General features: G+C 55.9%; 1 protein-coding gene across 3 annotated transcripts in view; it reads left to right on the top strand.

Moving 5' to 3' along the window:
* The window catches only part of TTC7A (tetratricopeptide repeat domain 7A), a 126408-nt gene that overhangs the window by 70764 nt on the left and 42074 nt on the right, over positions 1-13570 (top strand). For all 3 annotated transcript variants that reach the window (XM_037806987.1, XM_037806985.1, XM_037806986.1), the window contains 4 exons: positions 5916-6033; positions 7550-7607; positions 8870-8942; positions 12458-12618. In XM_037806987.1, coding sequence (XP_037662915.1) covers positions 5916-6033; positions 7550-7607; positions 8870-8942; positions 12458-12618 — 410 coding nt within the window. The remainder of the gene's footprint in view (positions 1-5915; positions 6034-7549; positions 7608-8869; positions 8943-12457; positions 12619-13570) is intronic.

Here is a 13570-nt window from a genome sequence, read left to right as displayed (position 1 = left end):
AATTCTGCCGTCCATGAGATTTATCTTCCCATCTAGATTGGGAAGGTCTTCACTTATCAGGCCTTGCACTCTGACCACCCTCCCCAAGAACCCCTGGCATACTTGGTGTTCACTAATAGCTTATAAAATGACTCACGTCACATAGCCTGCTGAGCAGGAATGGTGGGGTGGGGGGATGGGGTCTGCCTTGGGCTCGCTGGTTCTCCTGGCTGCTGCACTCTGCGGCTAATCCTCGCCCCCTGGGTTGGCGCTGGGCAGAGGCCAGGTTGTGGGGTTGCCAGGGAGCCAGAAGGAGGGAGCCCAGTACTTTGTTCTCTGGGCCTGCAAGCAGGAGGATGGTTATGACGGTGGTGGGCAGGGTCCCAGCCGCCTCTGTCTTCCTCCCTCCCAGCTATTCTAGCTCATGTCAGCCCCCAGCAGGCCCAGTCAAGCCCAAGAGAAGGGGGCAGAAATCTGGAGGTGGACAGTTTGGCCTGGGCTGCAGGAAGAGAGGCTGAAACTGGGACATTTGAAAAACGAGTTGTCCTGGGTGAAACCCAAGTGGGTGGCTGTGTGCCTGGAGGTGGAGCACATGCTGTCCCTGCAGCCTCCACGTGCCCAGAGCCAGCGTGGGATGCCCAGGACTGGGTTCAGATCTGAGGGCAAATTTGCCCTGGAGGGAGTAGGAGGGAGGGGCCGGCAGAGGCAGGGGTTTTGCAGCGTGGTGGGAGTAGCTAGGGCAGGTGTGGGGTCCGTGTGGGAGAACGCTGGCCCCTGGGATCAGCCCAAGCTCCTCCCCTCCCCTGCCCGACCCTGGGTCAGAGAGGGCTTCTCGGGTCTGACCCGGTGACAACAGTGCCGAAACCAGAGAGGCCGTGGCCAGTTATTTGGGGCAGGAGGAAAGGAAGGTGGAAATATTTTTTAATAGCCCTCCAAACGCAGTTATTTAAAATTCATTTAATCGAGAAAACTGAAGCCTTTTTATGAGGCAAAGAGGATCAGAGTTGGGGATGTGTGTGTGTTGTGTCACTCACAGACCAGAGGGGAGGTCGTGGCTAGAAAAGCCAGTGCCTTCATCTCTGGAAAGGTCTGCAATGCTGACTCTCATCTTCTTCCCCTGAGGGGGGCAGTATGAGGTTGTGGGCAGAGCATGGCTGTGGAGTCAGAGCTGTGTGACTTTGGGGGAGTAGTTTACCCTCTCTGTGCCTCAGTCTCCCTGGCTGTAACCTGGAAGCACTCAGGGTGGCTGTGATCATAGAGATGAGGAGTGGCCCCTGCCTGGCTGCTCCCTGGTGCCTGGTGAATGGCAGCTGTCACTGTTCAGCCCCTTGAAAACAGCAGGTGCTCAGAAAGGGTGCATTGTTGCATTTCTCCTCCATTTTTCAGATTCAGGGTGGTCAGAGCCAGGAAGACAGAGTAAGTGTTTCTGAGGCAGGGAAGAAAGAATGCCAGCTCTCTTCCCACAGATTAGAAAGAGTGCCGGTTCCTCCTAGGAAGCAAAGCATGAAATTTCAGCAGAGCAGATAACAGTAGATTCCAGACCCTGTGGGAAGGAACTCAGGAGGAACTGGAGGAGCTCTCTAAATGCAGCTCTGCAGCCTCAGAAATGGATTTCCTCTGGTTCCCAGGAAGGGAGGAAAAGGGTGAAGATTCCAAGGGCAGAACCTCTTTGGTGCACTGCAAGATGAATGCGGCAGCCCTCGAAGTGGAAGGCAGCCCCGGGCATGAGGAAAGTGTGAAAGGAAGGCGCCCAGCCTTGCAGGGCCCAGATGAGGAAAACTGGAGGGATACAGGAACTTGTAAGGGCACAGGGCATTTTTCTTTACTTATGCAAAGCAGAGGCAAAGGATCAAAACATTATATCCTTCAATGCATCCTTTTTACCAAGGGTCGGAGAGGAGAAAAATAAAAACAACCTAGGGCAGCTATGAATCGGGCAGCTTAGAACGGTCTGGATTTAGAATCAGAAGACTGGGGTTTGTAGCTCAGTTCTGCCATTTGCTAGCTGGGTGACCTTGGACAGGTCACAAAAGCGCTCTGAGCCTAAGAGTCTTCAGCTGTAAAAACACCCCTTCCAGCGGGTAGCAGTGGTGCGCACGTTCTAGATCTCTAAACCTAGAGTGGCAAGGCAGGAGGAAGAGGCTTCTCACCTGGGTTTTTGTGGCCAAGTTAGATGCTGCCATAGGTAAAGAAGGTATTATCATAAACAGAACATGGTATATACACACTGGAATATTATTCAGCTGTAAAAAGGAATACAGTTCTGATTCATGAAACAAAATGAATGAACCTTGAAGACATGTTGAGTGAAATAAGCCAGACACAAGAGGATGGATATTGTACTGTCTCACTGACATGAAATAATTAGAATAAGCAAGTTCATAGAGTCAGAATCTAGAATACAGTTTACCAGGGGTTGGGGTGAGGGTAGGGAATGGGGACTTAAGGCTCAAAATGTAGAGTCTGTATTTGGGATGGTGGAAAATAGATAGTTTTGATAATAGATGGTGGTGATGGTAGCACAACATTGTGAAGTAATTAACCACTGAATTATATATTTGAATGTGGTTAAAAGGGGAAATGTTAGGTTGCATATGATCTTTTTTTTTTAAAAAAAGAGAAGGTATTAGAGAGCAATGCTTTACTAGGAGGAGAAAGGTTGAAAAGAACTTTGAAAAACCCTCGCCCTGGAAGGATTTCAATGAGCAGGGTGGGCCCAATGCTGTAACCTGAGCTTCTTGTAGAAGCAGCAGAGCTGGTGACTACAGAGACTCCAGCTGTCAACTTTTGAGACTTCAAGGAGGAAGTGTCCAGAGACTGGAAAAGGGCAAATGAGGTGTTAGGCAGAGAGAAGGATGATTGCTAGTTCTAGATGGTGGGAGAATGGTGACTATGATAGCTCTAGAAGGTGGGAGAAGGGTGACTATGCTAGTTATAGACAGTGGGAGAAGGGTGACTGTGCTAGTTATAGACGGTGGGAGAAGGGTGACTATGATAGTTCTAGATGGTGGGAGAAGGGTGACTATGCTAGTTATAGATGGTGGGAGAAGGGTGACTATGATAGCTCTTGTGTCCTTAGCTACCAGGCTGCCCTGCCTCTCTGCATGGAGAGCTTTTCCACAGCTTGAAGCTGATTTTGGGAGTTGGGTGGAAGTGTAGTATTTCAGAACAAAGGTGGCAAAAATGAGTTCTCAAGGGCTCTTGAGGACTCCCACTGCTTTCTGGTGCTTTTAAAAGTCATTTTTGTTGTGACAAACTTTTCCCCTTTTGTTGATTGGATAGAGCACCCTTGTATATTAAGACCATGTCTTGTCATATTGTATATTGTCATACCTAACAGAACTGATTATACATTTTTTCCTTCATAATCACTGCAGTGATTCCATGTGCAAAAAGCCTGCTTTGTGGTATGGTAATAGCAATCAAAATGGTGCTGGCCATGTAGGGCAATGGTACATGGAAGCCAAGTGGCTTTGATTTGACATGTGCGGACAGCATGTTTAGAGACCATATTTAACTACACTGATAAATCTGGCAAGTACAGGCCAAGAAAGGTGAACCACACGCTGTACATGCTAGGGATATCCGTTTTCACTTTTTAGAGCTAAGGACGGTGAGCTCTATTAACCCAGAATATGCTGAGTACGGGCTGGAGAGTAACTTTTTCCTGCTTGCCAGTATTTACTGAACTTTGTTCCTGGCACTCTTTCTTCATGGGTTTGCAGGAGGTAGAAGCTGGCATTTGCTGAGTTGAAGGACATGGCCGTGGGAAAGGGTGTATGTGCATAGGGTGCAGAGGGTTTCTGGATTCTTTTGAGCCCTTGGTAGGGTAATATATAAGAAAGCATCCTCCTGCTCGAATGGGGCATAGTGATGCCTGAAGACAGCATGTGAGACGAACCATATCAGCAGTGGGAAGGAGAAAAGGGGCTGTGGGCCCACTTGCCCCACCCCTTGGTACCTCCTGTCCCTCCTCTGCTGTGAGCCCCCATGCCAGTGCCACATGGTGGTGCTTTTATGGAAACCCCCCCTGGCCAGCGGGCCCTTTGCCTCCTGTTTCAGCCCCCAGTGCTCTGTGCAGTCCCACTCGAGCATCCTGCCTTGTCTTTGGACATTCCCAGCGGGCCCAGCACAGAGCCTGGCACTGCAGAGCCCTCTTTGTGATGGGGAGGGAGGGGGCGTGGTTTGATGAGGGGGGGCAACTCTCCGTTTTGGAGCCCAGTAACTAAATGATTTCCTCAAGGCCCTGTGGCTGTCAGGTGCCCAGGCAGGACTGGAGTCTGCATCTGGGGATTTGTCCTCCAGTACTCTTCACAAGGTAGCTCTGACTTCAGGCCCCCCACAGCCCCCCCTGAGTCCTGCTGGGGCAGGTGGTCCTGGAGACAGATCTCAGCACCTACAGCTTTGGTGCTCTGGGACCCTCAGCCACAGTCCACCCTACCCTGCCCCAGAGTCCTCGGGCCTGATGCTGCCAAAGACAGAGGCCCGGCTCCCCAGACTCCATCCTGGCAGCGAGCAGCCCACCAGCCTGGAGGTGACCCCGGGGCCAGCCTAAGTAGGGGTTGTGGCTGGGCTGCAGAGGGCCGACAGCAGTCATCAGATGCCCCTCCGCCGCCTCTCGCTGCCACATCAAGTCGCCTGCCCTGCTTCTCTTTACCTCTGCTTTATTTTCTTCCTCTCTGCACAGAGGTTCTCTGCTTCCACCAGCCATTTGCACCCAGCACCACCAAATGGTCGGGTCAGCAGCAGCCCACCTCCCCATGGCAAACTGCTTCTGTCTGAGGATCTCACTTCCCCAGTAAAGGGGAGGGGACCCGCCAGCCCAGCTAATGTGGCCAGTGGTCAGGGCCACCTGAATTGCAGGGCTTCCCCCCCTGCCGGCAGGGTGGGCCTGAGCAGGGGTGGGAGCAGGGCAGGGGCAACCCTGGCTTTGAGGCCAGAGGCCAACTTGGTTTTGAATCTTGTTCCCCAGTTGATAGACTTTGTGAGCCTCTGACCTGTGTGTAGGGGGCTTTGGTACCTGGGTGGCCTGGAGGATTTGGGTATGATTCGTCCAGCCCCTAGCTGTGGGGTGGGGTGGATCTCAGCCCGGGGGGGTCCCCTGCCCCCTCTGGAAGCTGGCATTCTCGGTGACACAAGTGCCAGCACATGGCCACACTGGGCACAGGAGTGAGTGACATTTCCTGGGTGGGGTGGGAGGGAGGGGGCCTTTTTGAACCACCGTGGGTGGGCACAGCTGTGTTCCCAGCTGTCCCCTGCGGACCCCCTGCATCCCTGTGACACCCTTCTCCTGTGCGCCCTTCCCTCACGTGTTATGTGTGATGATGTGTGCACATGTGACCCATATCATTGGCCCTGTTCCCACTCCCAGGACAAAAACCGCCCCAGGCCTTTTTCCCTTGATAAGTTTGAACAGCCCATCCCAGGGAGTGTGCACATAGACAGGGCCGAGTGGCAGCCCGCCTGCTCTAGGGGTTGGCAGTGTCCTCTCTGCCGGGAAGGGCAGGGACAGACCCAGTCGCCCACAGCAGAGAGCTGGCACAGCCTGGTCTAGTCTTGGGTTCATGCTGTCAGCTTTGGGACTGTGGGCAAGGGAAGCTTCTCCCTGTTGTGTTTAGGTCCAGCCCATGAAAGGCAAAAAGCCCTATGGCCTTGGTCCCCTTGGTGGGCCGCTGGCAGAGACATGGCTCTGGTTCTTCTGCTCAGCAGCTGTATGTCCTCTCTGGCCATGCTGCCCACACGTGAGGAATCACGGTTCTTCTCTGCACTTGTCCAGGGGGTCTCGGGCTGCTGAGTGTGAGTTGTCTGCCACACCAAGGTCCAGGGAATCAACTTCCTGTTCCAAAATGGCCGAGAGGGCCCTGGGCTAAGCAGGCTGACTGCACGCAAAGCCCAGCATAGCCCTCCCCAGTGACCTCTGCCTCTCGTCTCTGCAGCTGGACAAGGCGGAGCACTTTGCCATGACGGTGATTGGCCTCGGGGAGGAAGCCGGGGAGTTCCTACCCAAGGGCTACCTGGCGCTGGGTCTCACCTACAGCCTGCAGGCCACCGACGGTGAGTTCCAGGGCCCAAGGCCTCTGCCTGGGGATGACTCGGGCTTAGGTCTCTTGTCCCCCCATGTCCTCCCCCAGGCACCCCCCACTGCTCCGGGATAGATGCACTCCCACAGCCACACCCACAGCTCAAGCGCAATCCTCCTTTTTTGCTTAGACTGTCACCCCATTCAGACACACTCCCCCCACCTGCATCCAATTCTTCGTGCCCTTTGAGGCCCAGCCCCAGCTCCTCTAAAGCCCTTGCTGGCCTCTGCCTCTGTTGACTTCTTGTGGTATTTTCAATCTGTAACACACTGTCAGCCCTCGATCCCACAGCCTGCCTTCTCTCAGCACCGCTGTAAACTTCTGGGGTCTTTTAAATCCCCCTCAACATGTGGCATGCTGCCAGGTGCATGTAGGTGCTTAATAAACACACGCAGTAGGCTGGTGGGTTCCACTCCTACCTGCCCTGAGCCTGGCATTTTCCCCAACTCTGCCTGCTCAGCTGTGTGGCTCTCCCCCATCAGTCAGGCAGCCTCCTACTTTTGCATCCTTGCAGCTTGAGGGAAAGGGAGTGGCGGGCCTGGAATAGCAGTCAGGGCTCACCCACACTTCCCCGAGTGCCAGCCACTGGGGGCCGGGCAGTGTGCACAGAGCCTGCTTTGCACCGGGCCTCAGAGGCCAGGCACAGTGAGAGTTAACCAGAGGGGGTGGGGGGGCGAGCGACCCTGGTGCAGTGCCAGCTGCCTGTTCTCTAGTGATGGTCGTGGTTTCTTCAGGGTATTGGTGAGCCTCAGAGAAGGAAAACCGGGGTGTCTACACATTGGTTAAATGAGGAAGCCATCAGTCCCTTTGTAAAAGTTTGGTTTGCTGTGACCTAAAGACTCTCTCTAACCCTCCACAAGCACTGGTTCTCAACCCTGCTGCACCTTGGAAGCTGGGTTGCTCTCTAAGCTGGGAGCTGTTGAGACTGTCACCACCTACCCACCACCACCCCAGCAAGGGTTCTGATGTGGTCTGATCCAGTCATTTAGAAAGCTTCCCGGTGGTGCAGGGTGTGGTCAAGGCGGAGGGCGCCTGCCCTGCTGCATTTAAAGTTGGATCCAATCTGCAAGAAAGGTGCCTGGTTTGGGTAAGGCAAGGAGCCTTGTGGGTGAAAAGAAGGCGCATAGCTAGGACAGAGGCGGTGGTCTCTCTCTTGAGGTTTGGGCCTCCTGGGTGGAACACCCCTGGCACACAGTGCGTATAGGCTTGGGCCTTTGCGAGGGTCCCCTCGGCCCATGTGGCAAAGAGGACAACGTAGCAGAAGGAACTGGCAGGCCAAGAGCGTGCTGGAGGCTGGGCCCAGCCGGGCACCCGGTCCCTCCCTCAGTAATCATGGGGGTATGGCATCAACCTGGGGCCTCTGCCAGACAGGGCCTGCTGGGGCATCGCCCTGCAGAGCATGGGGGCCTCGGGCTAGGGCTGGGGGCACAGGGCTGGTTGGCATCTCCTCGGTAACCTGTGTGGCTCTGTCTCCATCCTGTCTCCTGCAGCGACTCTGAAATGCAAACAGGATGAATTACACAAGAAAGCCCTGCAGACCCTGGAGAGGTGAGGAAGCGCTGGGTTCACAGCAGAGGCCTCTCCCTGCCTTTGGTGGCAGGAGGTGTCACAGCCACGTGTGCACCCTCCTTGGAGCCTCTGAGATGCACAGTCGAGGTTACTGTCCACATTTTATTGACAAGGGAACTGAGGCTCGGTGACCGGTCACCCTGGGAGCAGGGATGGGCCTCTGTGGGGGGTGGGTGGCTGGGCTTGAGCCCTGCTCACGGAGGGAGCACTCACCCCAGGCTACAGCAGTCAGCCAGGCACAGCCCCACCCTCTAAAATGGGAATAATAACCCTTAACAGAACCACTGTGGTAATTACAGGGTACAGCAGAAAAAGCACCATACACAGTGCCCTTCCTGTAGCAGGGGCTCAACGAGTGGCATTTGCCTCCTTACAGCCCCTCCCCAGCCCCTGAGGGCTGCGAGGATCCCAGTCCCACCTCAGCCCAGACATTTTCCTCCCACCCCCACCCTCAGGGAGATTTCCTGGCAGTCCGGGGACAGGGAGGGAGCCGAGAAGCAGAGAAACCCCCCTTTCAGTGGCTGCCCTCCCTCTGGTCCACACCTGCTTGGCCCTTCTCCCACCACAACCCCCCCAGCCAGCCACCTTTCCCCAAAATGTCTCTCCCTCTCGTCCTCTGCACCTCACCTGTGTTTCCCACTGTGCCCCTGTGTGTGACTTGCTCTGTGCTGGGTAGTGCTGGGCAGGGCCTGGCCCGGACTCCTTGTGCTTCCTGGGACACGTGGTACATCACTGCCTCCCTGGCTCTGCCCTGCCCCTGCTTCCTTCCTTGGCTCTCAGACTTCTGAGAAACCCCTTCTGTGGTGGGGTGCCCTTGCCCCTGCCCCTAGGGAGGTGAGGAGATTCCAGCCCTGGTTGGCCCCCTCTGAGTTCTTCATTCCCGAGGCTCCTTGCCCATGAAGGCTGTTCCCAGGTTCTGCACCCTCAGGCAGGTGGTACCCTCCATCCCACAGGGTGGAGGGCAGGCTTGGGACCAAAGCAAGCTACAGCCAGGTCATTGGATGCAGAGATGGGACAGTCTGCAGGTGGCCTTCTTGTACCCTGTATCTCCCCTACCCGAAGCTACCCCTCCTTTGGGGTCTGTCACCTTAGGGCTCCCCTCCAAGATTGCCCCCCCCCACACCCCTGAGGCCAGCACCAGCCATCTCAGAGCCCCCAATGTATTGCCCCCTCATTCCCCCCATGTCCCACACTGGTTGCTCATTGCTCCGTGCCTGTCTTGTCACTCCTTCCCTCTACAGAGCCAAGCAGCTGGCACCCGACGACCCCCAGGTCCTCCTCTATGTCTCCCTGCAGCTGGCCCTCGTCCGACAGGTGGGTTGTCACGATTCCCAACCCAGACCTTGGGGGCTGCTGATCTTCTGGCCCCACTGTTTGCCAGCTGTGTGGCCCTCTGCAAGTGATGTCACCTCTCTGAGCCTTATTTCCTTCTGTAAAGTGAGCACCTTTGTACTCCCTCTCCTCAGAGGGACCTGGTGAGGGTGACATCACAGGTAAAGCCACTGACACATGATGGCAGGCAGGAAGGGATTGTTATCGGCCTTCACTTCCCCTAGAACATTTCCGTTTCCTGAGAAGCTGGTGGTGACTGTGACAAGAGGTTGTTTGTGTCCTTACCTTCTGATGCACTTTCCTGAGGCCTGGGGGGAAAGAGTGATTGGCACATGGAGCTGTTTCTGGATGGACCTTCCATGTGACCGCAGAGCTTCTCCCTGACCTGGGGATACCACTTTTCAGCCTCAGCCTCTGGGGCTGGGTAAGGGCCTCCTCTCCACTGACCAGCGTCACCCACCAGGACCTCGCGGCTCTCAGGCAGACCTGCCTCTCTCTCCCGGCCCTTCTATCTCCTTTGCTCTGTATGATCTGCTCCCAGCCCTTGTGCATACCCAGCCCCCAGGCACTCTGACCAGGTGAGTGCTGGCTCGGACACCTCCCACCCCATGGCTCTGGGGTTGCACACTCGCCCTTGCCTCCCACAGCACAGCTCTCCTCACCCGTGCCCTCCGGAAAATGGGCTGGCTCCAGCCTGTGGAGAGAAGCCAATAGATCCCTCCATCTGCTCAGGCTCATGTGAGAGTGGCGCTAGCTGAGGGAGGTACCACCGTGTCTCCCCCGGGAGCCTGGGTGATCCCCGCCACCTGATGAGGCCACACTAGCCCCATTCTGTCCCTGAGGACACTGAGTCTCGGGGGAGCTCAGTAACTTGTGTATAAGTTTACACAACTAGGAACTGGCCGAGCTTGGGTCAGTTAACAAAACCCCCATGGTCTCTGCTTCCCTGACCCACTGGGAGGTGGGGGCTGGGACCTTGTTCACCAGCCAGGAGGTTGGTCCTACTGATCAGTGTCAACATTTAGTCTCACCTTCAGGATAATTCCATGAGAGGTATCTCCCCTGACTCCAAGAAAATTTGGACTCTTAATTTTGCTGTCTGCTTCACTTTCCCCTCAAGCTGTGTTCCGAAGTGGCCTGGCTTTTCTTCTCATTGCACAGTCACTTTCATGGCTGGGACTCCCTTCCCCCCTCCCCTCCCCCATACCAAAACCCTTGTCCCAGTGCCGGTGTCTGTCCTGCCTTCTGTCAGTCTGTTTCTGAGTCACTCTGTCTCCTCCGGGTCTTCCTGTTATTCCCTCTGTCGTTCGCTGTTTCTCTCCCTTCCTCTCGTACCCTGCCCACCCATGATTCACCCATCCCTCCTCCATCTGCAGGCTGCTGCCGCCTGTCCTACCCCCCACTCCTCATGGCACCCACAGCTCCTGACTTCTGGGTCCTGGTGTCATCACCAGATGAGGCCCTGGTGCCCCTCTGCCTCCAGCTCCAGGCACATCGCTCTGTTCTCTGTCCCCATGAGCCTGAAGTATGGTCTCAGTTACCTGTGCCACTATTTTTAGGCCTCTGTAAATGACCCCGTGCTTTTCTTGCCTATCACGTTAACAATAACCCTTTGGTATTGCATTTTTTAATATCCTTAGTTATTCAATCATCTCCAATAAATAACTCTGTCCTCCCAGAGGGAAGGCTGGGCCAGGCCAGGGGAGCCTGCTGCCTGGTGTTCTTGGGGACCCTGGGCCTTGGCAGCCTAGATGGGTTGAGAGCCCCTGAATGGACTCTCAGTTGGTCCAGGCCTGCCTGGGTCTGAGGCGCTCCGGCCCCTCCTGCCTCAGCATGTCTGGCTGCGCTGAGCAGTGACGGCTGCAGTCATGGATCCTCTGCCCTAAATCACAGGGTCTGCTCTGGCAGGATCATCAGGGCCGGGCCAGAGCAGCATCACGTGGCACAGACAAGCCAAGCGGGGGCCACTCCAGTCTCAGATTCCTCCTTATCCCTTCCTTGATCTAGCCACATCTAGGTCCCTGTGGGAGAGCTTCTGGGCCTGGTACTTGTGTCTGCAGCCTGTGCAGAGGCCAGAGGTGGTGACCAGGGCAGCAGCCGGGCAGACTGGGGGCCCACAGGGAGCTTGGGAGGCTGGTTGGTATCTGAGGTTTGATAAGAGGAAGACTTTCTCATAAAAGATACATGAGATTCCGGGAGGATGGAGTCCTGACATGTCTAAAATTGCTGGAGCCAGTGCAACTGCCAGGCCTGGGAGCATGAGGGAGCAGGTGCTTTGGGAGTAGAAGGCAGGATCTTACCTGCCCATAAACTACCGAGGTTCTGGGGGGCTTGCAGAGGGAGGCACAGATCTAATGTGTGCCTTGTGCCCTGTGCTCTGCATGGCATTTTTCACGTGTCCTCTCATCCTTGCCATCACTGTCATAGGTACGACATTACCCTCATTTTGTAGCAGAGGAGTGGCAGCTCACAGAGGGAAGCTCCCTTGCCCTAAAGCAGCAGCGAGGGCGAGGGAGAGCTGGGATCTGACCCCGGAGAGCTAGCCCTTGTCGCTAGGACCCTTTTAATAGGAGGGAGTAGGTACCTGTCAGTCACATGTCAGGTTGTTCTTTCCCCCACCATTGCAGGAAAGGGTTCCAAGAAGAGGGTGTGGTTAGCTCTGTCTGTAGATAGTGAATTGTAACAGGGCTAGGCCTCCAAGACAAGGATTGGGCAGGGGGCATTTGTCCCCGGTGCTTCCCGCTCCCCCCAGCCCTCCACCCTCCTGCCTGCTGGAAGGTTCTCTCCAACCCTCCATCAGTTCTGCATCACAGGACCTCCATCCTGGCTAAGGGTTGGATGACTGAAGATGAGGGGAGAAGAAGGGATTTGCATTCCAGCAGGGAGCACAGCCTTAAGCAAGGAGTGAGCTCTGAGGATGCAGCATGAGCTAGGGAGTGGAGAAGTATGCCTCCTGGGGAGTCGGCTCAGGCTGCAGGTGCTGGGAGTCGCGGGGAAAGGAGGAGATGGTGGCCAGCCAGGCCCTGCCAGGATGCTGAGCCCACAGCACGGGGGAGGCTGGCCATGACCAGGCTGAGTCTTGAGCCCAGGCCCTTCATTCTCCCAGCACAGGTTTGCTGGCCTCTGTTAGCCCACCCCAGTGCATTGGCCCAGGAGTCAGGACTACTCCATGTGGCCACTCCTGTGCTACTGCTGGCCGAGCTCCATGATGCTGAACTTGGAGGGTGGGCCCCAAAACCTATTTACCCTGTAAACCTGCTTCTCTCTTCCTGGGTGGGGACAGCCACGGAGCCCTCCTTGCTGTGGTATTTGGCTTGGGGCTTGTTTCCTCATCTGAGTCCCACCTCGCTCCCCAGTCTCTGGGATCTCACTTGAGCTCGGTCTGGTGCATCCTCATTGTCTGGCACCGAAGTCCTGGGGGCAGGTCTGTGCTTTGAGACAAAGCCTCCAAGATCGGTGACAGGGAGGGTCCCTAAACTGCAGGTTTTCTTGGGCAGATCTCCAGCTCCCTGGAGCAGCTGCAGGAGGCCCTGCAAGTACGCAAGGATGATGCCAACTCCCTCCACCTGCTGGCGCTCCTCCTCTCCGCCCAGAAACACTACCAGCACGCCCTGGATGCCATCAGCATGGCCATCACCGAGCACCCTGAGAACTTCAGGTGAGCAGGCCCAGTGAGCACTGCCTGCCCTGGAGCCATCCTACAACACTGATGACATGCCCCCTGCTCGTGTGCTTGTTGTGCGCGGGGAGAGGAGGTGGGGTGGGGACCTGCAGGGTCATAGAAGGGCTCTGGTGCTCTGTGTGAGGTCGGAGAGTAGTTGGGGAGGGCTGCAGACTCCCCAGGGGGCTGCAAGCACCTCAGGGAAGACTGCTCAAATATGGGTACTCCAGAAGCTTCCACCCTGCTCTGCGTGCCGGCCTCAGGAGTACACCACCTTGTGCATATTAATCATGCCACTGGCGCAACACAAGTGTGCCCTTCGCCTGCCTCCAAACACACCCACTGGCTGCTCTTTGCTGGCAGTTTGGGGAAGGGTTATCTGCATCCAGAGAGGTCCACCCTCTTGTGGGAGGAACACCCCTGCTCCTCTACGGCCCCTCATTTACCCACATCACCCAGATGCCCGTCGTCTGTGATCAGGGCTCTCCAAGCTGCCTTTGGCCCAACAGTGGTGGTGCTGGGGTGGGGGCAGGACTAGGCCCTCCCGCCCCTTCCTGTACACAGGACCTGCTGTCACCTGAACAGGGTGGTGGGGAACAAGGGTCACACCAGCGACACTGCGCTGCTCCCCTCAGGGGCAGGTGACACTGGGTGTAGCAGACCTTGTTTCTTTGACTCCTGTAGTCCCAGAATAAGGGCCCCCCCAAGCACCCCATTCCCACCCTGTTCTACCTTGGGGTCCGAAGGAAGACCATTTAGAACCAGCCAATGGTATCTTGCTTCAGATGGCACGGATTCTAGAAACTCGGGTCCTGGTTACGCTCAGAGGTGACTCACACTGACAGAATAAACAGATTCACAAATAATCAGGTGGGAGCCACAGCTGAGATGGGTGGTGAAGGGAAGCTGCAGTTGTCCTGGTCCTGGGGGCTTCCCTTTTCATGAGGAG

Source organism: Choloepus didactylus, chromosome 17 (genome assembly GCF_015220235.1).
Source record: "Choloepus didactylus isolate mChoDid1 chromosome 17, mChoDid1.pri, whole genome shotgun sequence".
Classification (NCBI taxonomy): Eukaryota; Metazoa; Chordata; class Mammalia; order Pilosa; family Megalonychidae; genus Choloepus; species Choloepus didactylus.
Note: the sequence above shows the minus strand (reverse complement) of the source record. Positions and strands in the feature narration are given on the sequence as shown.